Below are 26,266 nucleotides of genomic sequence, written 5' to 3'. Positions count from 1 at the left end.
GAAAAATCGACAGAACAAGTAAGCCGAATGATAACGAGGGTATCTCAAAGAAGAAGCGGAATGAGAGAAGGAGACACAATCAAGCTGGTCAGAAGCCTGGTGGTCAGCAGAGTCACGTACTCCCTCCCGTACCACAAAATGACCAAGCACGAAAAAGAAAAGGCGGAAACACTACTAAGGAAAGCGTATAAGACGGCGCTACATCTGCCAAGAAACACGCCCAACGATAAATTGTTACAGATGGGCCTAAGCAACACCTTCGAAGAACTCGCGGAAGCGCAGCTCAATGCACAGATCGCCAGGCTCCAGCAGACTGCCACCGGCCGCAAGCTCCTAAAAAGAATGGGGCATAACACAGACGGAATAGAGGATCGGGCAGCTAGCATCCCAGGCAGCGTTTGCCAGACACTGGAGATTAGCCCGCTACCGAGAAACATGGACCCAAATCTCCACGCCGCCAGAAGGCAGGCACGAGCAGATTACGTCGAACGAAACCTAGCCACACTTGAGTACACTAGTGTACACAGACGCGGCCGTATACCCATGGGACCGCAACACTAGAATGTTTACACTCACTGCAGCAGTAGTAAACCACACGGGAGAACCAATTAGCTGCGCGACCCTGAGACACTGCACGGTAACGGAGGAGGAAGAAGTCGCCTTAGCTCTAGCGGCGGCTGAAGGTTACCGCAGGAACAAATGTCTGATAATTCTAACAGACTCCAAAGCAACATGCAGGAACTACATACAAGGCAGAGTTAGTAAGGAAGCACTGAGAATCCTCCTCGAAACAGAGCTTCCAAAAAAACATAAAACATAGGATCTTTTGGATACCGGCACACACCGGGATAGAGGGCAACTCAAGGGTGGACAGCCTAGTTCGCGAACTCACGCACCGAGCAGGGCAGTCGGAAACCCTAGAGGCCCCCTTAACGGTGGAGCCGGCGTATGCAGAAATACTTAGTCCCTACAGAGGAAGGATACTTAAATACCCCCACCCCACACATCACTCACACAACACGAGGCAGTTAGCTGGCGAAGACTGCAAGCAGGCACGTTCCTCAACCTGCACACACTACACAAAATGTTCCCTACCCAGTAAAGGGATACATGACCGTGGTGCGGGGCAACCCCTACGTTGTACCACATCACGTGAGAATGCAAGCGTTATTTCGCATTCCATAAAGTAAATAACCCAAGTGCGGAACAATGGGAGGGTCTGCTCACCAGCAGCGAGCTCGCAGCCCAACGGGCAATTGTGCAGCACGCCTTCGAAGCAACAAGTCTCAGCGGTGCCCTGGAATAGGGGCGCCGACCTTGTGAAGCGGCCAGGACTCAAGACATGAAGACACCGGCCCACCGCCAATCTCTCTGAGATATAGAGCAGTAAAGTTTTTCCATTCCATTCCATACAGGGAGAAAGGACCGGAGAAACATATTCCTCCTAAATGTCTATAGTACACCGAAACAAAGAAAGTCATATTCTTACCCTTATTTCGCAAAGCCCTCAAAGCAGGCGGCCAGAATCCTCTGATGATATTAGGGGACTTCAATGCGGCTCATAAGGAGGGGGGGGGGGCATGATAGGCAGGATCCCAAAGCCAGACAGCAATGGGAAGACATACAAACGCTCGCCCGGCTTCTTGAACAATCTCCCGTAGTGGGTAAAAGGAGGTCGTCTTCCAGTATGACCGCAGGCATCCCTTGAAGCTCCTGTACATCATGGGCAACCAGCCTTAACGCCTTGCATCTGACGAAGGACAGGCGAGAGCTCAATTTTCACCACGAGAACGTCACACGGCAGGCTCCGCGTACCGCTACCTTATTGACGAAATGACTGGACTCGCTAAGTACAGGATAAGTGGACGCGCCCGGGACTCCCCAGTGCTCTATGGTGTGCAGCCGGCTTGGCCACCGAGGATCGTCAGGACATGATGATCCGATTGGGACCTTAGGAGAACTTGGCAATCATCAGCACAGCCCAGTCACACGTGGCCGACGCATTGTACAAGGTGAGAGAGCTGAACCTTGGTTAGCGGGTCTATCCCATTACAACATATTGACACGTGTACTTATCTTTATTGGACGAGCACGTTTCGCCGCCTAACAAATGTAATCGCACAGCGCCGGACGCGCCTGCATGTATCCGAAGTTTCTGGAAAGTTATCGATGCTTCTACCCGGCTTTCTGTTGTCGCCGAACCTTGTGTTACCTGATTTCATCGCGTGACGCGAATGGTGTAGAACTTTGTGGAAGGCACGCGGGTCCGAACGATTTCTCTGGAACATTCAACGACTGCTGTATAAAAGCCGACGCGCTTGACCCGCTGATCAGATTTTTGATGTACGCTGACCGTGTTCGCCGCTATCGTTGTGCTATAAGTGTAGCTTGTTTTGTGGGCACAGGTTCGCCCAATAAAAGTTAGTTTTGTCGTTCACAGTATTGCTACTGTGTTATTCAACGTCACCCCCACGTGACATCTGGTGGAGCTGCTTTACGTTCATGTACCGGACGCCCCCGACAAGCCGTAATCCAAGCCCGTACAACAAAGACAACACCAGCGCCGTCCCAGAACATCGAGCAAGCCACCGGCTACAGCAACTGCCCCCGGAACACGGAATTCTACCAGAGACGACCAAGAAGATCGTCAGAGAAGTTCGTCCAGAGACGTCCAAGAAGACAGCCCGAATGGCAGCCGGAGCAGCCCCAATAGTTCTGCAGCAGCCCAGGGTGCCACGGACGTTCCGCGGTTCCACATTTGAGGACCCGGAAAGCTGCCTGGAGATGTATGAGAGGGTCGCTACGTTTACCAGTTGGGACAGCGACGACAAGCTGCGGCATGTCTATTTCGCATTGGAAGACGCCACCAGGACCTGGTTCGAGAATCGAGAAGCCACTATAACGACGTGGGACCTGTTCCGAAGCGGCTTCTTGCAAACGTTTACAAGCGTCGTGCGAAAAGAGCAAGCCCAAGCACTACTAGAAACCAGAGTGCAGCTGCCAAACGAGACGATTGCGATCTTCACGGAGGAGATGGCCCGCCTTTTCCGGCAGGCCGACCCGGAAATGTCGGAGGAGAAAAAAGTCCGCTTCCTGATGCGGGGCGTCAAGCAAGAACTTTTCGCCGGACTTATTCGTAACCCGCCAAAGACCGTAGCTGAGTTTTCTGCAGAGGCATCGACGATCGAGAAAACTCTGGAGATGCGCACTCGGCAATATAACCGCGAGGGGCTCACGCCGCAGTACGCCATCCAAGGACTGGGTTCCGACGACCTGCAAGAGACCATCAGGGCCATTGTGCGCGAAGAACTACGCAAGGTCCTGCCTTCGTCACAGCCTCAAGTGATTTCGATTGCCGACGCCGTGCGTGCGGAGCTCCAACAGCAACTCGGAGTAGCCCCTGAATCGCCGCAGCCTCAGCCGCAAGCGATGACATATGTCGCTGCAGCCCGTCGTCACGTTCCCCCTCCGCGCCCACGGCCGGGCCCAGTGGCGACACAGTTCCGTCGTCCACCACCATCCCCGCCGCCAGCACGCCAACCCGTCAACCCACGCGGCATTCCAAAGAAAACTGACGTTTGGCGAGCCCCCGACCACCGCCCGCTCTGCTACCACTGCGGACAAGCCGCCCATGTGTACCGCCGATGCCTATACCGGGAGATGGGACTGCGAGGTTTTGCCGTTAACGCGCCGCGGCCACAGATTGGCGAACGACCTCGCGATATTGCCGACTACCTCGCCGCCACTCAATGGAGCCCTCGACGACCTTCCCGTTCGCCGTCACCAGGCCGCTACATGTCGCCGCAGCGCCGACCATACACTGACCCAGTCCGGGGCCGGTCCGTCAGCCCATATCCGGAAAATTAAAAGCAGTAACCGATGGAGGTGCGGTTGCTGTTCGTCGAACTGACGAAGATCCTCCGCCGCCGACGAAGACGACGAAGAGACCATCTAGACGACATAATAACGACACGCCACCGTCCCAACGAAATCAGGAAGCCAAGACTACACCGACGAAAGACGACTTGACGACGTGACGTTCCAACTTCAGTTCAACACGACGCAGCCGTCATCTGACGCCAGGACCTAACTGTAACGCAAGACAAAGAACCACAAACCTCGACGTGCTTCTCGTCGGCCACGCAGTCAGCGCCTTAGTAGACACAGGAGCCGATTACTCCGTCATGAGTGGACCTATCGCCGCCCAGTTGAGGAAAGTTAAGACTGCATGGGACGGCCCTCAAATTCGGACCGCTGGAGGACACCTGATTATGCAGACTGGGATCTGCATGGCAAGAATTACTGTTCATGACTGGACTTACCCTGCCACCTTCGTTATCCTCTTATCCTCCAACAGTGTTCACGAGACGTCATTCTCGGCATGGACTTCCTGAATCAACATGGCGCAGTAATCGACCTGAAGTCGAAATCGATAATGCTGTCGCAAGATCAAGCGATACCGCCGGAGAGCTGTCGTAGTCACCACGCCTTGAGTGTGCTCGAAGATCAAGTGAGCGTCCCACCGCGCTCCAGCATTATTTTTTCCGTCGGCACCGAAACACCCGCTGACGTAGATGGCGTCATCGAGGGCGAACAACATCTACTGCTCGACCGTGAAATTTGCGTCGCAAGAGGGATCGCTCGACTCCACGGAGGGCAAGTGGAAGTTATGCTAACCAACTTCAGCCAAGAGTTCAAGCACATCAACAAGGGCACGACAATCGCATACATCGAGGAAATTGTGGAAACCAGCAATGCCTTTCTCCTCTCGGATTCAGCCGCATCTACTCTGATGAGCATAGTCCCCGAACCATACTTCGACGTGAATCCAAATCTTCCTATGAGGAAGCAGCAACAGATCAGAAGTCTTCTCCGACGATACAAAGACTGCTTTTCGACGTCATCGAGGATTCGACAAACACCAGTTGCAAAGCATCGCATAATAACGGAAGAGTGCGCTCGACCACTCCGCCAGAGCCCTTACCGAGTTTCGACGCGAGAACGTGAAGCTATTAGGCAACACACACACACACACACACACACACACACACACACACACACACACACACACACACACACATATATATATATATATATATATATATATATCATCATCAGCCTGGTTACGCCCACTGCAGGGCAAAGGCCTCTCCCATACTTCTCCAACAACCCCGGTCATGTACTAATTGTGGCCATGCCATGCCTGCAAACTTCTTAATCTCATCCGCCCACCTAACTTTCTGCCGCCCCCTGCTACGCTTCCCTTCCCTTGGGATCCAGTCCGTAACCCTTAATGACCATCGGTTATCTTCCCTCCTCATTACATGTCCTGCCCATGCCCATTTCTTTTTCTTGATTTCAACTAAGATGTCATTAACTCGCGTTTGTTCCCTCACCCAATCTGCTCTTTTCTTATCCCTTAACGTTACACCTATCATTCTTCTTTCCATAGCTCGTTGCGCCGTCCTCAATTTGAGTAGAACCCTTTTCCTAAGCCTCCAGGTTTCTGCCCCGTAGGTGAGTACTGGTAAGACACAGCTATTATATACTTTTCTCATGAGGGATAATGGCAACCTGCTGTTCATGATCTGATAATGCCTGCCAAACGCACCCCAGCCCATTCTTATTCTTCTGGTTATTTCCGTCTCATGATCCGGATCCGCCGTCACTACCTGCCCTAAGTAGATGTATTCCCTTACGACTTCCAGTGCCTCGCTGCCTATTGTAAATTGCTGTTCTCTTCCGAGACTGTTAAGCATTACTTTAGTTTTCTGTAGATTAATTTTTAGACCCACTCTTCTGCTTTGCCTCTCCAGGTCAGTGAGCATGCATTGCAATTGGTCCCCTGAGTTACTAAGGCAATATCATCAGCGAATCGCAAGTTACTAAGGTATTCTCCATTAACTTTTATCCCCAATTTTTCCCAATCCAAGTCTCTGAATACCTCCTGTAAACACGCCGTGAATAGCATTGGAGATATCGTATCTCCCTGCCTATATATATATATATATATATATAAAGCCTACCTATGTCCACTGCAGGACGAAGGCCTCTCCCTGCGATCTCCAATTACCCCTGCCCTGCGCCAACCGATTCGAAATCGCACCCGCAAATTTCCTAATTTTCTCACTCCATCTATTCTTCTGCCATCCTCTACTGCGCTTACCTTCTCTTGGTGCCCATTCTGTTACCCTAATGGTCCAACGGTTATCTAATGGGCGCATTACATGACCTGCCCAGCGCCATTTTTTTTCTTAATGTCTATTAGAATATCGTCTATGTTCTCTGATCCAAACTGCTCTCTTTCTGTCTCTTCATGTTATGCCTAGCAATCTTCGTTCCATCGCTCTCTGCGCGGTCCTTAACTTGTTCTCAAGCTTCTTTGTGAATCATCAAGTCTCTGCGCCGTATGTCACCACCGGTAAAATGCATTGTTTGTATACTTTCGTTTTCAATGATAACGGTAAGCTCCCATTCAGGGGCTCACGATGTCTGCCGTACGCGATCCAACCCATATTTATTCTTCTGTGAATTTCCTTCACATGGTCTGGGTTCCCTGTGATTAGTTGACCTAGGTAAACATACTGTTCCACAGACTCTAGAGGCTGACTTGCGATCTTGAACTCTTGTTCGCTTGTCAGGTTATTTATAATTTTCTTTGTACCTGCATATTAATCTTCAGTCCCACTATTACACTCTCGCTGTTAACGTCCTGAATCATTTGTTGTAACTCGCCTGCATTGTTGCTGAATAGAACAATGTCATCGGCAAACCGAAGGTTGTTGAGGTATTCGCTGTCGATCTTTACTCCTAAGCCTTCCCAGTTTAATAGCTTGAATACTTCTTCTAAGCACGCAGTGAATAGCATTGGAGAGATTGTGTCTCCTTGTCGGACCCATTTCTTTATAGGTACCTTTCTACTTTTCTTGTGCAGAATTGAGGTGGCTGTGAGGCTGTGAGTACAGATCGCTCACGTAAATACCGTCGAAAATCTACGGTATTTACGTAAGCGAACTGTACTCCTTGATTGCGCAATACGTCTATGACTGCTGGTATCTCTACTGAATCAAATGCTTTTTCGTAACCTATGAAAGCCATATAGAGAGGTTTATTGTACTTTGGTGATTTCTCGATAACCTGGTTAATGACATGGATGTGATCCATTGCAGGGTAACCTTTCCTGAAGCCAGCCTGCTCCCTTGGTTAACTAAATACCAGGGTTGTCCTTATTCTATTGGAGATTATTTTGGTAAATATTTTAGGTAATACTGGGAGTAAGCTGATTGGCCTATAATTTTTTGGTTCTTTAACGTCGCCCTTGTAGATTAGTATAATGTTTGCATTCTTCCAGTTTTCTGGGACCCTTGCAAACGATAGAGATTGCGGCTGGTGGCTGGCGGAAAACTGGCGGCTGTCTACACTTCGTACAGAGAGCCGCCAGTTTTCCTAGCATTATATATCCTCCATATTTGATTAAATCGACTGTTATTCCATCCTATCCTACCGATTTTCCCCGTTTCATGCCTTGCAAGGCTTTTCTGACTTCATCTCTAGTTATAGGAGCAGTTTCAGTATACTGTTCATTATTGTTTTGAATAGAGCGCTCCTGTGTCTGGGTACTGTAAAGGTCAGTATAGAATTCTTCCGCTGCTTTTACTATATTTTCGAGATTGCTGATGATATTACACTGCTTATCTTTTAGTGCATACATCTTGGTTTGTCCTTTTCGTTCTCACTGATTTCAGGCTGCATCCATTTCTTACGGCTTCTTCAGTCTTTCTCACTTTATAGTTTGGAATATCACTTATTTTCGCCTTGTTGATCAGTTTTGACAGTTCCGCGAATTCTATCTTATCTCTTAAGTTGGACACTTTCATTCTTTGTCGTTTCTTCATTAGGTCTTTTGTTATTTGCGAGAGCTTGCCTACTGGTTGCTTTGGTGCCTTGCCTCCCACTTCAATTGCTGCCTCTGAAGCCAGCCTCGTTACGGTTTCATTCAATACCTCTATGTCATCATCATCTCTCTGTTCTAAGGCTGCATATTTGTTTGCAAGTACCAGCCTAAATTTGTCTGCTTTGCCCGTACTGCCTCTAAGTTGACTTGTTCTTTCTTGACCAATTATACTCTTTCTCTGTATAAATTGAGGCGCTTATATATATATATACATATATATATATATATATATATATATATATATATATATATAAGCGAATCTCATCCGGGATTCGGTATAGTTAGGGCAACATTTAGGCTGAGGACGCACGTTCCCGAAAATATAAAGAAAACGATGCTTTATTCCCTGCGTTTATGTATATACACTGAATGATATGCAACTAGGGCGCCGTATTTCCCCTTTGTCGCAGGGAGACCGGGTGCACCCGCCGCGGTTGCTCAGTGGCTATGATGTTGGGCTGCGGAGCACTAGATCGCGGGATCGAATGCCGGCCACCGTGGCCGCATTTCGATGGCGGCGAACTGCGAAAACACCCGTGTACCTAGATTTAGGTGCACGTTAAAGAACCCCAGGTGGTCGAAATTTCCGGAGTCCTGCACTACGGCGTGCCTCATAATCAGAAAGTGGTTTTGGCATGTAAAACCCCATAATTGAAGACCGGGCGCACGGCGCGTGCGATTTAAAACCAAATGAACAGCTTAATAAGCAGTGCCGTGTTCCAATGACTTCTCTTCCACGCTTTTGTTCACCCTTTGTTTTGACTACATGCAGTTTTGGACAGCGGCAGACACTGTACTTCTAGCACAGCCACGAACAAATTGCTTGTCGCGACTTCAACACATATTTGAAGTGCTTACAGCTTTATATAAACGTGGCAGCAAACTGAAAAAGGCAGAATGTCACCTGCCTCTCGTGGGTGTCTTGTGCCTACAGGCTCGGGCGGCAACCTTCCGCTACATTGTAAGCAATACGGATGCACTTCCATCTTCAGCAACATGTCAGTCAGGGGGAATGCCACCTCGCAGCAGGAAAGACAGTTGAGAGAAGTTTGTCGCATTTCTAAACTTGGACACGAAAAGTGTGTAAGCGCGACATCGGTGGTCCTAACCAAGTGAGAGCTTCAATATTTTTAACAGTGTTGCTGTGTATTGATAATGTCATTGCTGTTATGTTGTGCATTGTGCAAGTTCAGCGCGGCTAGGGGAAACTGTTTGCAAGAATAAAGATCAGTTGTTTGTCCTTCTCTCGCCTTGTCTACCTTCACCTCTCGACTTTCTCTTTTTTCAAGTTTGCGACTACATCCACGTAGCAACTAGCCGAACAAACCACTTTGACGTCTAACTAATCACCAAGAATTACCAAGCAACTATACGTTATTTTTATAGCATAGACACACACTGTTGACCCTGTTTCTGTGCAAAGCACGCTGACCGTGGAATCACTCCCCCATCCCAAGTGTAATTCGTGTTAATTGCACTCTCAAGTGTTAATCACCTACCCGTCTCAAGTGTTCCTAGAATTATATATCATTTATGATGCCTGCAACCAGTGATATTAAAGATCCTTAAAACTTAAAAATTATCACTCCGTATTCAAATATCCACTCCAGCTTAAGGTTAAGGAGGAGAATGGTGTATTTCCAATGGCACATCAACAATGCGTCTCCCAGATGCGCCTTGTATTATGATTTTAAAAAAAAACTTTGCAAATTTCGACACTTATTACAATCTTATAGGATTAGTTTGTCTGTGATGACTCATCAACGTGAGTATATATGTACCATTTTCTGGGGAAACTCAACATCGACTGTGGTGGCGCACGCTGTAAGAAACCGCAACCTTCAATGCACACTGAACCGGTCCCGTTTTGCACACATCCTGTCCTTTCGGGAGGCGTATTCTGCGGGCCAAGTACGACAACCCAACGTGGTTTTGCTTTTCGGCGCCACCAGATTTATTGTCAACCTGCCTATTTCCTACAAGAAACTGACTTAGTCTTGTCATCTCTAAAGCATTTTTTTTTCTTTCGGAGGGACGAAATTCTGCTAGTCTTGTTTTCGTGTGATCTTACATGTTACTGTAATCGGTGTGACCTGTCTGTTTTTTTTTCTTTTGCTATGGCCTGGCTGTTCTCTTTCTACAGGAAGACGTTGGTTTAATTGAGTCCGTGTGGTCTATCATCTTCCTTCACCTTTTCCATCTCTTAGGGCACACTGTAAAAAAAATTTGCCTTACTTTTCTGAAAATTTGCTGGTAATTTGTGACCAAACACTCTTCCGTAAATTAAGAACGGTTATTTCCGTAGAACGGACAACTGTAAAAGAGAGACCGTAATACAAGATACGAGTGCTTCTGTATCTAGAAAACGGAAGACTGTATTCTGGATCTGTACTATAACCGTTAAAGTACGGTGCTTCTCGTATTCAGAAAACGGAACACACTGTATGCTGAATTTGTACTATAACCGTTAAAATACAGGTGCTTGCCATATTCAGAAAACGAAAGACTTAGTATGCTAAATCTGTACTATATTCATTAAAGTACAGGTGCTTCCCGTATTTCAGCTTGCAGAGCATATCCATTGTTCGAAGAATGTGCCATTGGGGATAAAATTGCCCAGGACGTGCGAGAGTCGACCAAATTTTATGGTGCACTATTTGCTGGGATCAGCCGTGCTACCATCTGCGTTCGGAATGTGCATACGTGACCCACTGTTTTCAGCGGTCTTGAACAGAAATGCAATTTGGTCAACGCTCGCACTTCCAGGGTACTTTTGTCCACGATAGTACATCTCCTTTAATGCAAATATCATGAAGGCAGCTCATAGCCAAAGCAGCAGGTCACCATTGAGAAAATTGTCTTGCCAACACAATGACATGGCTGCAGAGATAAAACACTTTGCATTTTGTGATATGAATGCACTGCATAGCATATATACAAAAAGGTGCAACATTCCAGTCCTCAAGTTCTTAGATCACAGAAGCAACTTTATTTTCTTCACTCACTCGTCTTGCACTTCTTCCTGGTGAAAGTTGTTTTTGACTCCAAACGCTTGCAAGGATAAACTTGCTGCTGTTAGGAGAAACAAATAGTATTCGTGAATATCCATCCTAAAGAAAGCGGCAAAAAAGTATAATCACAGAACACAACAAAGCAGTAACTTCTGTGTGAGAAAAACATGTAAGTAGACCAACATTGTTGGAACAAGGGATGTTGCTGTAGCCAACATTTCGACATAGGTGCTTGTCATTAGGGTAGCAAATGTTTTCCTTGGCTGTGTTGTTTGGCCTCCTTGGCCTCATTGGCGGAGAAGAAACTGGTGCATATAGAGGTCAAGAGAAGCCAAAGTGTTAAAATAAAGGAAGGAAGGGTGTGCTTAGCAGTGGTGATTGTGATGGAGCGGGTATGAGCACTGCTGTCAGTACTTGCTAAGGGTAGGGGTGACCAAAACAGAAAACGATGTACACATGTAAGCAGTCATTAATCCAGTAGACATAATCTTCCCAGAAGACAAAATAGGCATCAAGATAAACAGTTTGCACTTTTGGAAAAGGAAAACGAAGAATTAAGGAAAATAAATTTTGTATCAAGATGCATCTGGTTAAGATCAATGTAAATGGTAAATGAAGGCACATTATGAATATATATTTTGTTGAAAGCCGATGAAGAAAAGATATATTTACCAAATATTAAAAAATAGGGACATTAAAATTAAACTGGGTATGACCATAAAACAGTAAAGAACAGCCTGTGGAAAAAAATGGGATGGACAGTATGATAACCAGGTGCAAGATTGCAAAACGTCGAGCGCTCTTTATATTCATGCTGCTGTTGACGGCTTCAAGTTTCTGTCTTCCTGTGGAACCTTTGTCTTACTTGAACAAGGAAATGGGTCATTTTTTAAACAAGTCAGTTCAAATGCAGTTCAAAGCTTCAGCATTATTAGAATGAAAGAATATATTGTGGTCAGTTCTCCTGGGTGTGCTTTCATTCACCAGTTATTTCCACCGGCATAAGCTCAAAATTTAATGGTTTAAATGGACCTTAGCTCCTGGCAAACCATTAGCTGGTCTTTTTTTCAACACAGATGCCTGCACATTATATGTGTTGGCAGGAGTGCTAGCGAACTACATTATACTTGTTGCCACAACCAAAGTGAAACTTGGTAACAGTGATTGAAAAAAAAAAACCAGCATTCCACAATATTGATTCAAGTCGTCTGGAAAAGTTGATTAAGTTAATGTACACCCCCCACCCCACCAGACACAATTATACACCACACGGACTCTCATGTTGTCAACCATGCTATTATAACACTAGGCATCAAGTAGGAGAATTAGGGGATAAGAGGGCACAATGCTTTTTGTTAGAACATCAAATGTGCTTTACATAAATGCTACATTCCAACTAACAAAGGAGCAGCCGATACTGACCAATGCATACGAAAGCTAATGACATTCTGTGCAGCAGAATGTTGACGATGAGGTGTTATGCGCACAAGTGCACTCTTTCACACAAAATGACATCCTGCAGTCAAACCTTGTGCCAACATTGGAGTTTGAAAAACACCACAGTGGAAAGCAAAGAGTGCTAACTCTGTTGAAAATTACCAAAAATTATTCGATTATTCATTATCCTTACTGTTCGTTAAAGATTCACAGATTGTTCCCTACGGGTGCTGTAAACAGGCACCCTGCTTTTACAGTCATAGCAACAATGATCTGTGGCACAGACAAGAATAAATGCTCATGAAGTTTATGCAAGAGTATACCCTACAAATTACACCCCATTTCACATTCCAATGTGGTAGAAGAGGAAGCCGAAAAAAAACTACTTTCTGGTGGAGGATGCATACCCCAGAATAGAAGAAACAAGTGTACCCTAACCATTGCTGCTGCCGATGCCTGTGCACTAGCAGTTACATATAATATGGCAGTTACAATTGTTTTTCCACAAGCACTGCAAGCTGCTGCCAGTTGACCAGTACACAGCTGTAATAAATTTAGGGCAAGTTAAAGCTCTCTAATGGATTTATCTCATATGACACAATTGGAATGCAATATTCTGCAAATAAGTGAAGAGCGATGTGCCATCCCATACAATGAAACACCTTTGAAGAATCTGAATCACCACCTGCACTCTTAGGCAGTTACACCCTTTGGAGTGCCCCTTCTGCCACACAACAATAATCGTTATCTGCCTTGATGCGTTTCCTTTCTTGAAAACACCACGCCCGCTACTTTCCTGTCGGGAATGCTATCATGCTGATAACGCGCATGCCATTTGTTACTGGAAAGTACAGGGCTCGCAGCGTTAAAGAAAGAAAACGCATCAAGGCAGATGACGATTATCGTTGTGTGGCAGAAGGGGCACTCCAAAGGGTGTAACTTTGCCTAAGAGTATGGGCAGTGACGAGGTAAAAGAGTGTGTTCTGTGTAAAGTAGTGCACCTGTATAACCTAAAGCTGTGGATAATGCATTTAGTATCAGCTGTGAAGGTTTCTAATTTTAATTGCACACAGTAAAAACCTCCATGCAGTTTTGCAAAACGCAAACTCCCTACTTTTTGTTGTTCAAAGGTAATGACACATAGGGCCATAACATGTACATTATGGGTTTTGTTCCCAAACAATCAAAGTGAATAGCACTACTCTAAGTGTTATGTGATTTCTGTCTCACATTTTCTGTCAAAAATTGTTAGTGTCAAATGCTGCGATCAGCAGAGAAACGGATTTCTGGAGCAATATATAGTATTAAGTACTGTGATCTCAGTTGGTTCACTGCTGTTTAAGCATTATCGGGTCTTAAAGTAAAAAATGAGGAATAAATACATGCATATTTTACGTTACAACCCTCATGAGATATTTAGTAGTCTGGATTATAAAGGATTCCAGATTTACAACGCAGGACAGATTTTATTCCACTGAAACAATGGCACCATGCCAATGATTCTGCATTTGCTGCTATATTTATTTGTATTTAGTTCAGTTGGAATGTGTTTGTATTGTCTGCGATATCTCTTCACATGTTTTAGATTGACTGTTTTCTAAATTTAGGCAAATTCATATTCGCAAATAACCTTGCATGACACCAAGAACTTGCTTAGCAGGAGTATTTCTAACATTTGCAACATATGAGGCTCTTGAATGCATATCTAAGCCTGGGGTGCACGTCGCCCCCTAATCTCATCAGCAAGTTTCGGGAACTCATCTATGAGGTTTCTTATGATGAATGTAAAGTTGCTTGAACGGGAGAAATAGGGAAATTAAACAGGTGAATTATGCAGCATAAGAATGATGTCAGCAAGAAGCAAGCTTCAAGAAGCACTGTCACTCAATGTGCATAGACTATCAAACGCAAGAATTATTTGGGATGATTTAAAATTCTGGCATTGGAACAAAATGTCCTTTAATCTATAAATAAACTCTGATTATTCACTCTACTACCACTACCTTCACCAGAAACATTCATAATCATTATCCTATCTATGCCACATCATCCTAGCTAATATTCAAGGCTTCATAAGCTGCTTTTTTTACTGCTAATTCTCCGTGGGAAAGAGGTGTCCGTATGAAGACCATATGATATACTTATTAGCCATTTTTTGATAAATGATAAGGGAAAAACTTCACACCAAAAATGCATTGACCTTGAGCAAGTTCTACGTTTGAAGCTGTTGATTCTTTTTTCCCTTTGCTATCATTGACCCACCTGGTTAGCTAAGTAGACAGAAAAGCTGCAGGAGAAAGGTAAGGGTGCCAAATTAGACTTGTGCCCCAGGGGACCTTTTCACGGTCACTGGAGGAACTGCCTGTGGCCGCGGCATCTTCCTTGAGGGCCATGGCCATGTCTAAGAAACCTTGTCTCCACAGGCTGCATAAAGAAGGATAATTTTCTGAGCTAAGTCTTTTTCTTAAAACAGCCCATTTAAGTTGTATTCGTGGCTTTGCACCACAAAACTGACACATGACTGGCCACTAAAGACACTTTATGTGTATTCGCAGGCCTATTCCTTGGAAAAACACTTTCATGTAGCACACAATGAGTAACAGTAACAAAAAAGTGTATCAGGAGGCTTTCATATTGCTCTACAACTTTTCATTCACACATTTCATTTAATTATTTGACATATTTATTAACTAATTAAGAATTACGTAATTAGGAAGAATGCAAAATATAATCACAGTATCTCCAAGCGACGGCAAACAACATTACCTTCATTTTGTCCAGTTACATCGCATTTACATATTTCTAAATCTTGGTGCACGATAGTTAAGACACCCTGTAGATCAAAAAACAATATTACAATTTTCATAATCATCTCTTGCGTGTTATTGGCGGCTATGGCTGCTTCAAGTTATTCTTTCAGTACGGTACAAGCACTTTTAAAGTGAAATTGTTTTGCATCGAGAGCGTGTAATCTAGAAAATCAAGCAAAAGGTCAAGTTGTGTTCACTATTCAGATGTTTAACTAAGAAGCTGCAGGAAAAGGAAACAAGACACAACACCTAATAAACAATGCAAAATTTGAAAATTTAAACTGAACAAGAAACCAGTTTTTGAAACCACAGAAAAAAGCCAGCAGCTTACGTCGAATACACCCTTGCTATGTACTCCAAGTGAAGTTGTTACCGCAATGCTTGGGCACCATATGAACATAACAATCAACAACTTTGAGCAGAATATTAACACCACTAAATGAACTGGCCTTTAAAGATTCTTGATCTGAAATCCTCAACGACTTGTTCTGGCGTTTAATCTGTCGAGCTCAATCTGTATTCTCCAAAGCTGGCTCCTGGCCATAATTTCTCTGAACGCAACATCAGCTCAAACCTCAAGATAGGGTTGACCTGTAAATAACGTGGATAATGCATGGCAAACATCATGAACAGTCTTACATGTTAACCAGAGGGTTGACTCATGCAGCCATGAAATTGTGATGCAGACACGATATATTGAAGCTGGTTTTGTGAAGTGTTTCATGCTTCCAAGGCTTCTTCTCCAGTTGTGAAAGCTGTCTCCACTAGCTAAATAAGCGATGAGAATAAAAACAGAACTTCAACATGCTCACAATACGTTGGCCATTTGCAAGTAAACAGCAGCCTTCTTGGGCGCCCACGTTGCCTGGTGCAAATCTACTATGCCACAGTAATTGCGTTACCCAGTACGAGCCACTTTAATATGCAATGTGTTCAGAGCCCTTTCCCTCTGTTTTTCTGCTTTGGAAACAGTTTACCATGTGTTCAGTAGGCGTCGAGAAAGGGGACAGAAAACACTGTGCACCACTGATTTCTAATATGTTTTGCTGGATGCAGCACACCGCACCGGATGCAGGTGAAGCCAGTGGAAATGCTGTGTCATGCAGGCGCTTGTCCTGGAAGCAGGGCATATGGTGGACTAACTAGTGCGTGCGATCAGATAATATTGCTGCCCAAAAACTTTTCTTTGTGGTTTTTCACATTTTAGGAGGTCTCTACATGTCTGGTAAGCGCTCTTATGACAATCTGAACCCGTATACGATAGTGTTCTCTTATATCAAGTTTTTTCTCATTTACCAGTCTTTCCATTGCACGCCACTTATGTTAGTGACACTGTAGACACTGCAATGCAAAAATTCTGGACACCACGAAACACTGCTTGGGTAGTTTATGGCACATCAGGCAGGCATGTTAGGGGAAGAAATGCCACGCACCCGTACAAACGAAGTGCTGCTGCAAAGTCGTGAAGCACCAACTTCCGGGACAAGGTTGGCTTCAGTCGAGGGTGCTCGATGTGCTGTCCATCCCCTGCAGTAGAGATCAGTGGTGTGGACCCTTTTATACTGGCAGCCTTTTCTGGTCGGAACCTTGGCAACAGCTTCCACCATACTTTTTTGAACCTGCAACATGTGCAGAGAAAGTCACGTCACTGTGCATTGATTGTATGGCTTTATTGTTCTACACATTCCATCAAATCATTAAAAAATACAGTTCGCACATTTTTACTACTGTATATAGACAGTCTAGTTGCTAGACACGCGAAACATTACCATCCCTCTGACAGAATGCAACAATAGAAGCGTACACTGTAAAGCTACACTAAAATTTAAATTGATGTGACACCGTATGAGCATACAGTATGCTTACTGTATGCTCTAGCCCTGTGTCAAGTAAAAGTTAATTGTCAATCATTTATGGTGTATTTCTACTTATTCTGGGTCATCAAACTGTACAATCAATGTTCCAAGTTTACACATTGTTGGCTTTTGATTGCCTATGTGATCCGTTTCCTACTTACACATGCAGTAATCCCACTGTAATAAGGAAAATGAGTTAGAAAAAGAAATGCCGTGATAATCTTCCACATTTGCTGAGGGCAGGAGCAATGGCCAATAGCATGTTGTTGAAGCTACATAAATACTCAGTTTTCACACAGCTTAAATGTTCAGCAAGTAATAAAGAGGTATGCTGTGCACCTCTGCATGACCAATAAAATCTGACTACTTGACACTGCACTAAGGCTGCTGCATGGTACTGTTCGGCAGTTCGGCTTTGGTTTTCCGATATACAGAACTGTTTAGGTATCAGTAGTTTACTTTGCGATAAAATGGAGCTTGGAGCACTGGTCATTTGCACATAAATAATGGAACAGCAAATATAACACAAGGATAGGAGTATGGGTCTTTTGGAAAAAGTACATACACATTATGATTAGAATGTGATGTGATGCCACAATGAAACAGAAAGCAACGCATAGAAGTGGACGGCACTTCCATGCCACCAAGGTTATTGGACAGACAGTACTTCAGAAGTGCCCGCAACACAATATGTTGGCGGGATAGTTGGTGTGAATTCATAAATACTTTGTTAAGCGCAAAACAATGGACACAAGAAAGACGACCAGCACAAAGCGCTACTCTAAACTGACATCACTTTATTGCGTCACCCCTTTATAGAAAGTAGAATCTAGAAGAACATGCGCAGTGAGCACCATGTGCAGGAACCACCAACAACCGATCACAAGAGCGCACTCATGCGACGGGATCCAAAAAACCATATCGAGCACTGCACATGGTTAAAGAAGGCACACTAATGCACTGTGACCCCAATGACTGTATGTAGAAAGCTTCCGATAACTCTCGGGCGGTGGTATCACAGCACTTTTTCAATATCGTAGTATCACGAAACATGGCTTTGCACTTCCATATTTTACAATGTTGAGCCAAAGGAGAACCTGTGCCTGCTGGTATGGATTGCTTATGTTCGCAATGTTTCGTGATACTACGATTTTGAAAAAGAGCCGTGATCCCACCGCCAGAGAGTTATCGGAAGCTTTCTTCATACAGTCATTGGGGTCACAGTGCATTAGCGTGCTTTCTTTAACCTTGCACAGTGCTCAATATGTTTTGTTTTTTTTTGGATTCTGTCGCATGAGTGTGCTCTTGTGATCAGATGTTGGTGGTTTCTGCACATGGCGTTCACAGTGCATGCTCTTCTAGATTCTGCTGTCTACAAAGGAGGGACGCAATAAAGTGATGTCAGTTGAGAGTAGCGCCTTGTTCTGGTCGTCTTCCTTGTGTACGTTGAGCGCTAAAAAAGCAATTATGTATTTCTTGTGTGTGTTTGAAGACAGCTCCACACGCAGTAGCGATTCCAGTATTGCTGCCCAGTGGTTTAGCTCGCCGCAGTTTGAAGTGCCACAAAATATAAGGAGAGAAACCTGCATTATAGTCTTGTTGCAAACCAGAATATAACGCAAAGTGCATTCTGAGGCCAGAAACTATAGAAAAAAATTTCATGATGCACCACTGTGCAGGGTTTTATAGCAAAGTCAAATGCATTTAGTGTAAATATCACACTACGATGGTACACAATGGTGGTAATCTGTAATAATATAAAAGGTGCCTTAATGTTACAACAAAAGTTGACATTACTTAATAATAGCCCTGTAAAATTTAGCATGCAGGGGCACCACTTGGTTAAACAATAGTGACGTAATGTCTATGTACACAAGTATTACCCATGCATTTCTGCCAAATAAAAGTGAGGCGTGCAGACAGGACACAAGAGTAGAGAAGTGGACAACATGAACGCCGTGTTGTGTTGTCCACTTCTCTACTCTTGTGTCCTGTCTGCACGCCTCACTTTTATTTGCATAATGAATCCCTGCCAACAAGCTCAGCTTTCTGTCGTTCTAAGCCACATTTCTGCCATTGTCCAAATGGCATAAATGAATGGGTAATACTTGTATACACAGATATTACATCTCTATTGTTTAACCAAGTGGGTAAACTATGTCCGCCTCATACAAGATTAGAATTAAACCATAAATTATTTATAGTCACCCTAACAGTAACACCTCATTTGAACTTCACAGTAAGTAGACGCCTGTTGATGCCAGCCTCCCCCAATGGTAAATTGTGCTGCATACTTTACAGAGAAATTATAGTGGTATCACTCAACTCCAAAGTTATTCAGGAGTGCAGCATTGTAGAAGACATCTGCAAATGTCCCATTTCATGTATAACAGCCTGAATTGCTTGCACATCTTACCAAGTGCAAATTAAAGTTACTTCTCCTTGTTTAGCATTTTTGCCTGCTAGACCACAATCCAATGTCATCAATATATTAACATATTACCTGAAAGGACCTAATTTGCCTTATAGATTAACACATTCGCATACTGCCACAGCTGCACTCTGTCATATGCGTTGCAATCATAAAGGAGTGCTTGTCCACCAGCACTCCAATGTCACTAAGAGTGATCACCTACACAGCTAAGTAGATGGTCATGATTCAGGTGGCAAATAGCTAAGAGAAAAAAAAATCCACTCACTTCGAGGGCTACAATACTGCGATAACTTGAGAGAGATGGACCCATTGCAGGCAGCAGACCTCTTCTCAGCTCCAGCACAACAGCAACTTGCCTTTCAGTAAAAGAAAAGGATTGATTAGTAATGATAAGTTACCTTGTTTTTGCTGAGTATCAATACAATCTGACTTTCATGCATATTCACTTTCCGCTTTAGTAATACAACTGAATTATTCGTAAAATAAAAGAGTCGATGATGATACCATTCGCTTCTCTTGTATGTCCAATTTTTTTTCGCACTGATACCCCGTTTACTGCTTGCTTACTGACACGAATGCCTTGACTGCCCAGACATCATTCGAAGCAACACGTCTTGCTGCACCGCAAAATGTTGCACCAAGGAAACACAGCAGAGCAGCCAGAGCAAAGAACTTTTTTTCTGGTCACAATTAAAACGTGCACCCAAGCAAGAAAGTAACGATCACAGGTAGTGAGTGACTGCTATTGCCTCGAACGTTCATTTCCGTGTTTTAACAGAAGTTCTTGTATCGGATACAGTATTGCCAATACAAGCGTCAATACAAGTGCGCAACTGAACGCAGTATTATTCTACGCTTTTAACGCGAGCGAGCAAAAGGTTAGAAGTACCTCACGGAAATTGCGATCGAGCCGATCGCGCTACGACTGGAATCGATCTGAAAAGATAGGGTGATCCCTTTCCCCATACATGCGTCATTTTTGCCCTAAGACGTTGCATAGTGGTCTTTTGAAACAATATTTCTGTTCGCGACACCGGCTTACCACACATAATTTTAAGACCTACGTTATGCAAACCAAATAAGATTAAAATGGGCTTACCTCATGAGCAAGTTACGAGCGCGCGTAGACTGTTGAACACCCGTTGAGAGCAAGCAGGCTATCCGTGTCCAAGCGCATACGTGCACCCAAACACAGGACAACTTCTTCGATGCCGCAGCGTGCAGAGTTTTGTACACGAAGTGAAAGACATCCAGCGCAAATATCTCCGCGCGATGACGGCAAATGACGAGGCCACAAGCGTACACAACACAGCGCCAAAGTCGCAACTTAGCCAATTCGAACGTGCCGAGACCCAAGCATCGTAAGCATCCATCGTTTCTGTTCTTCGCTCCCGATGCGTCAATCTCTCTTCCTTGGGGTCTTGCTCCACTCTTGAGTACAAATCAAGAGATATTTACGGCAAATTAACAACTTTTACAACACGACACGAAAAATTCTGGCTGACTACACATGTGCAGCTCCGTCTGCCACTCCAAACGGACGCGCAGCGCGCGCTGCCCCCTGGTGCCGCACTCTGTGAGCGCGGAGAACAGAACTGAATCGGTTTCGTTTTCGCATTTGTGCTCTAGTTACTGGAACTGTAATATAATTGCTTGAGAATTAATTGAATTCTAAAAGAGGAGAACGCTTTCTCTCCCGCAAGTTAGTGCGTTTTATACAAAGGGAGAGAGAATGCAAGAAGCAGAAAGGCAGGGAGGTCAACCAAAGCGTTCGCTACTGGGGATAGCAAACCCCTGTGCTGCAATGAAGTGCAAAGCAATGCACTGCGGTGCGACCATAATCTCTAGTATAGTGATAATTTGGGCAGGTTGGTGCTTGTAATGAACAGGTAAATAATGAGTTGTGTCAAAACATTACCCATATATAAAGCACATGGAACTAATGGTGGTGTATTCTAGGTCAAAAAGAAATGAAGCTTGAATCGTTACATCTCGGCACTAGGCATTCTATCTTTCCGTATTACTTTTTTCTTCTTTTTGACAGTACACACAGTACTAGCACGGTAATAGGTCCTTCATCTTCAGTCACCTTCCAGTAGTTTACACACATGTCGGTGCATGTTCGCGTTCTTTATTCTACCGTACAAGAACGAGCGCACTTACCGGTCTTGTTTCAAGATGAAGCGCCAAATGTTTGCGATTACATCTTATCGCAAGAATTAACACATGAACAGTGAAGATTATGCGTAATCGATTTGTCTCAATGAATGGGCAGTTATTGTCAGAGACGAGATATTTTGTAAATATTATGGGAATGAGTTAAACCAACTACATTGCAGTTCGGCAATGCCCTTTGACACTTGGGTTAATTGCTTGCCGTATTCGAAAATTTCACCCGACCGTTGTACCTGGATCTATAGGCCGCCAGTCCCCTTCGAGACCATTTGTTGCAAAATGTAAACGCAGTTACGGTCATTATACCACTTCCTGCGTTTCGGTACTGATTTAGAGTGCGCAAAATTTTTGGCGTATAGAGCACCAATGTCATTCCCAGTGCACCAGCACCTGAATGCTACAAGCTTGTTTAAGTGTGCACGTATGTCCACGGCTCTTCATTCACTTAAACATATATGCTGTGTTATTAACTACAAAGCGCTTAATTTCAGAACATTGTGACTCTTGTGAGAACACACATATATTTGCGCACATGATCAGCGTTACAAGGCCCATATGCGCGGCAAACTGCGACCACAATAGAAGATGCGTATATATATTTATACGATCTGTTATTGCAGCTTTTGGTAGAAGGCTAGCTCTCGCATTTTGTACGCATCTTCATAATGCGTACAGTTTGCGTGTTCAATAAAATATTGTTAGCTGAAACTTTATGAGTACGAGCGCTCATTCAGACAGCTTAAGTTTTCTCACAATAATACGGATGTTCGCATAACAAAAATACGGAATTCTGTCTGTTTCGTCCAAAACAGTGTATAGCCGTTATACGATTACAGTGAAAATGTCCGTAAAGCTTAAAACGGAGAGCACTTTCCGTATATTAACGGCAGATTTTGCCGTATTTTTGAAATATGGCATAGTTTCAGTATTTTTACCTGCAGTTCTCCGTATAATGACGGAAATCCTCCGTATAATGACGGAAATTCTTTACAGTGCACATATCCCCTTTGAGGGATCGGTCAAGATGCAGATGGTGTTACAGGAATTTACAGTTATTCCTAAAACACCTAAAAACTCACGTGATGAAGGGAATAAAATAACCTATGGAGAACTTAAGATCTCGCCGAAATAAGTACAATTTTCCCGTGAACTTCATTGATTCATTCAAATAACTTTATTGAGTGCCCTGCAATTTAATGGGGTGGGCCTGGACCCCGCCTAGGTTTCGGCCAAGGGTTGTTGACCCTTGGCGGCCTCCTCGGCTCGCTGGTCGGCCCAGAGTTGGTGCTGCAGGTCCGAGCTGAGCAACGCTGACTCCCAGCGCGCGCGGAGGCTGTCGCTGTTTGAGGCTGCATCACCGTTATGCAGCCTCAAAGAGCGACAGCCGTGAATTTGTTAATTTTTTAAATTCTTTTTATATGCCCTCCTTCCGAAAAAGTAGGGAGGCGTTTGGCGCAGCTAGGTGGCTGTGGCCAGCCTGCTTCCGCAATATTTCCATCTGTGTCGATGTTTACGTCTTCCTTCACCGAATAATAATAATAATAATAATAATAATAATAATAATAATAATAATAATAATAATAATAATAATAATAATAATAATAATAATAAAAATAATAACAGTAATAATAATAATAATAATAATATGGAGTCTTCAGAAGACATTTCCTCGAACGCGTTCTATGTGACGGAGTAGAAGAAAAAGAAGAACGCAGCCTGTCTCGTGCATTGCGCACCCGCCTCCGTTCTGTGCAAGCTACTAGGCGCTTTCGTCCCGCAGTGCTTCATCTCAATAATCCGGCGAGGTTTCTTGGACGCGACCAGCGGGAACTCCTTCTTTTCTGTCGAGGTATACGCTTGCGACGCCTGGTGTCAATCATGAAGATACGGCCGCAATCCGATGCCACGAATTCGCACCTGGATGCAAAGACGACTGGCCACGGATTTCGCCGCGCTGCTGAACAAGACGACGGCTGTAGCAGCGCTCAGAGATCAGCGACAGTGGCCGCACACGGCGACCCTCGGTCTGGACGTTCTCGCGGGTGGATGAAACGCGGCAGGCATCCCGGGGTCTTTGATTCCGGCGGCTGCCTCGTGTCGTCGTTCCATTGGTCTGGAGACGCTTGCCCGAGCGTCTTGGTTGACAGGTGAATATTCTTACATGTTCTATCAGGCAAACCACAACATTTCTGAGAGAGTTGGTTTAATAGTAGCCTTCATGCAGCGGTCTGCCGAGAGGTCGCCCTCATCTCGGTGGCAGCACCGTAGACCAAGGCCCACGGGAATCATCGCGCCAAGCAATTTTAGGGCTATTTCGAATGCTCCTTCTCACGTAGTTCTAATACCGATAGAAACGTCCATGTGGTTTGTACATTGAGTGCGCAGGCTTTCTTCACCTTCTTCAGCGGGCATGTTGAAACTTGTTAAATGTTTTTCATGCACGGCACAAGACCGAACACGAAGAGAACACATGCGACACTGCCCTCACCTCGTGTGGACGTGTTCTTATTGTGGCAGCCTTGTTTTATTGACTGTAATCAGGAGCGGAAGGAAGCACAGACGTTTTGTATGTAACTGGATGTTTGGCACTGGCAAGTTGTTTCTGCTTCGTAGAACGTGGAAAATCACGGTTGGGTGACATTTGCTCTAGTGAACGCTTCTATCTAAGTGACAATTCTTGACCAGTGACCAGTGACCAGGAGCCAAATGCATCTTATATGATTAGGCGTTAAACAAAACATTAATTAATAAAAGAGAAATAGTTTCATATTTCTTATTCGTTATCTGAGTGTTTAGTAGTTCAAGTAATTATGGGAAAGAAGAAATATTGCAGACGAGAATAAATAAACCGCGAAGAAATTTTTAGACAGAGTGATGCCAATATTCTGATTCAGTGCAAAATCTTAATGTTCCAGCGTAAATCGCCACACGAGAGGCTTCCCAAGTCATGTCGGTCGTGGATCGGCAGACGCAGCGACCGCGTCACTCTTCACTCCAGCTTCAGCAACCAAGACGACGGTTCACAGGTCGCGGAACGAGCTCGCAGCTGGCATAGCGTGCCATCCCGGGCGATCTCCACTCCAGCCCCGTGTTGTCGAAGCCTCCGCCAACCACCTGACCATCGCAGAAGCACCGCGCTGTCCTAGCCCCTGTTCCACTGGTGGAACTTGGCGCAAGGGCGACGCATCTCGCTTCGAGTGCACCCACAGCTTTTGCGTGGCTCGCTCCGCTAGTGCCTTCGGGAATCCCGCCGCCATCGCCTTCCCCGCGCTGCCTTGTCCCACGGCGAGCACCGCGAGATCTTCAACATACGTGCAGGGAGTTCCCGCTACGCGAGGCCGAGCACTCCACCGCTACTCTGACTGTGGCGAAGCAAGATATTCTGCTACTTTTCAAGCAGTACAAGGGCGTCCGGGCTGTTCGTTCGGACGTTATAGGCTTTCATAAAATCGGCCCTGGAATCCCCGAGCTGGAATCCTGGCTGGCCTCGGGCAATTTTTCGGTTGACGCGCCTGGAGCCAATTCAAGGGATGACGCAGCTCTCCGTTGGCGCGGACATTTCTGAGTTGTTTTTTTCCGCAGAGATCTGCTGAAACTCGCACGGCACTTTTACCTAATTACCGCGAGATTTTCCATTTCTTCTGTTTTGTAAAAATATATTTTCTCCTATGCGATGTTTGTAGTTGGCCTGAATATTTAGTTTTTGGGGGGTATCGTTACTGCATTGTCGGAATTTGCGGATTCCTTGACATGATAACAGGCATGAGCAGGCATATCTCTACTTCATCTCAGCAGTGAACAAAGCTAGCTTACAGTGAACAAAGCCATTACAAGGACAAGAGGGGACACATGAACCGCGGTGAGCTTTGTCTCCTGTTGGCTCGGTGTTGTCGTCTGTTTATCGTCCGATTCGTGCGGGAAGTCAAGATGTAAGAACTCGCTAATATAGCCACACCCTTCAGTTTGAGTACTCTTTACCTGATTATAGGTATACCATGCGACACCATAGTTTCTGCCTTTATCTGTTGTTTAGTTTTTAGTCACGACGTCTCATATCTCACACTTTAGGAAATAGCGCAGATGGTCAGACGATTAAGATGGTCAGTCAGCCTGCAATGTTTTCTGAAGCTAGATTGATTAGACTTACTAAAAAATAATGAAGCAACAGGAGAGCAGAAAATTAAGAAAATAAATTTATGCATTGACTCACACCTCTAGGCGAATTACGTACGTGTATATATACACATAGTCACTCTTTCTAAAAAGAAGAAAGTTCGAGTAGACGGCCGTGCTTTTCAACATGCAGGATTCATTACAGGCGTCGTCCTCTGTATAAAAGTAGAAAGGTGTGCGAGTTGATATACATTCATAATGGGAACAGCGCGAACAAGACGACGACGGAAAGAAACGTCCTGTGTCCTTTCACTCCGTCGTCGTCTTGTTCGCGCTGTTCCCATTATCAATCGTGCTCTCGTTCACGAAGAGAGTGAATAGAAGCCGTACAACGCTTGTCATTCTCACAAGATGTCTTGCGCCGCCACGGAGGCTTACCGGCTATGGTATTGCGCTGCTAAGCACGAGGTCGGGGG

General features: G+C 44.8%; 1 protein-coding gene and 1 long non-coding RNA gene across 6 annotated transcripts in view; one reads left to right on the top strand and one right to left on the bottom strand.

Moving 5' to 3' along the window:
- Nucleotides 1-10,866: 10,866 nt before the first annotated feature.
- Nucleotides 10,867-26,266, bottom strand: part of LOC142575062 (uncharacterized) — a 48,948-nt gene continuing 33,548 nt past the window's right edge. Inside the window, exons 1-5 of one of the 5 annotated variants that reach the window (XM_075684056.1) lie at nt 20,602-21,032; nt 19,768-19,858; nt 16,646-16,831; nt 14,739-14,826; nt 10,867-11,026 (exon numbers count right to left, since the gene is read on the bottom strand). In XM_075684056.1, coding sequence (XP_075540171.1) covers nt 14,749-14,826; nt 16,646-16,831; nt 19,768-19,858; nt 20,602-20,606 — 360 coding nt within the window. In that variant the 5' untranslated portion in view covers nt 20,607-21,032 and the 3' untranslated portion in view covers nt 10,867-11,026; nt 14,739-14,748. Of the gene's footprint in view, nt 11,027-12,782; nt 14,827-16,645; nt 16,832-19,767; nt 19,859-20,601; nt 21,033-26,266 lie in introns of those variants that run through there. The other 4 variants (XM_075684066.1, XR_012826553.1, XR_012826551.1 and 1 more) reach the window with 4 other exon arrangements.
- On the top strand, nt 23,391-25,351 carry LOC142569624 (uncharacterized). Its single transcript, XR_012825650.1, has 2 exons — nt 23,391-23,824; nt 24,593-25,351. It is a non-coding gene; the product is annotated as an uncharacterized LOC142569624 (long non-coding RNA).

Source organism: Dermacentor variabilis, chromosome 1, assembly GCF_050947875.1.
Source record: "Dermacentor variabilis isolate Ectoservices chromosome 1, ASM5094787v1, whole genome shotgun sequence".
NCBI lineage: Eukaryota > Metazoa > Arthropoda > Arachnida > Ixodida > Ixodidae > Dermacentor > Dermacentor variabilis.
The sequence above is the reverse complement of the archived record's forward strand: the minus strand, read 5'-3'. Positions and strand labels throughout refer to the sequence as shown.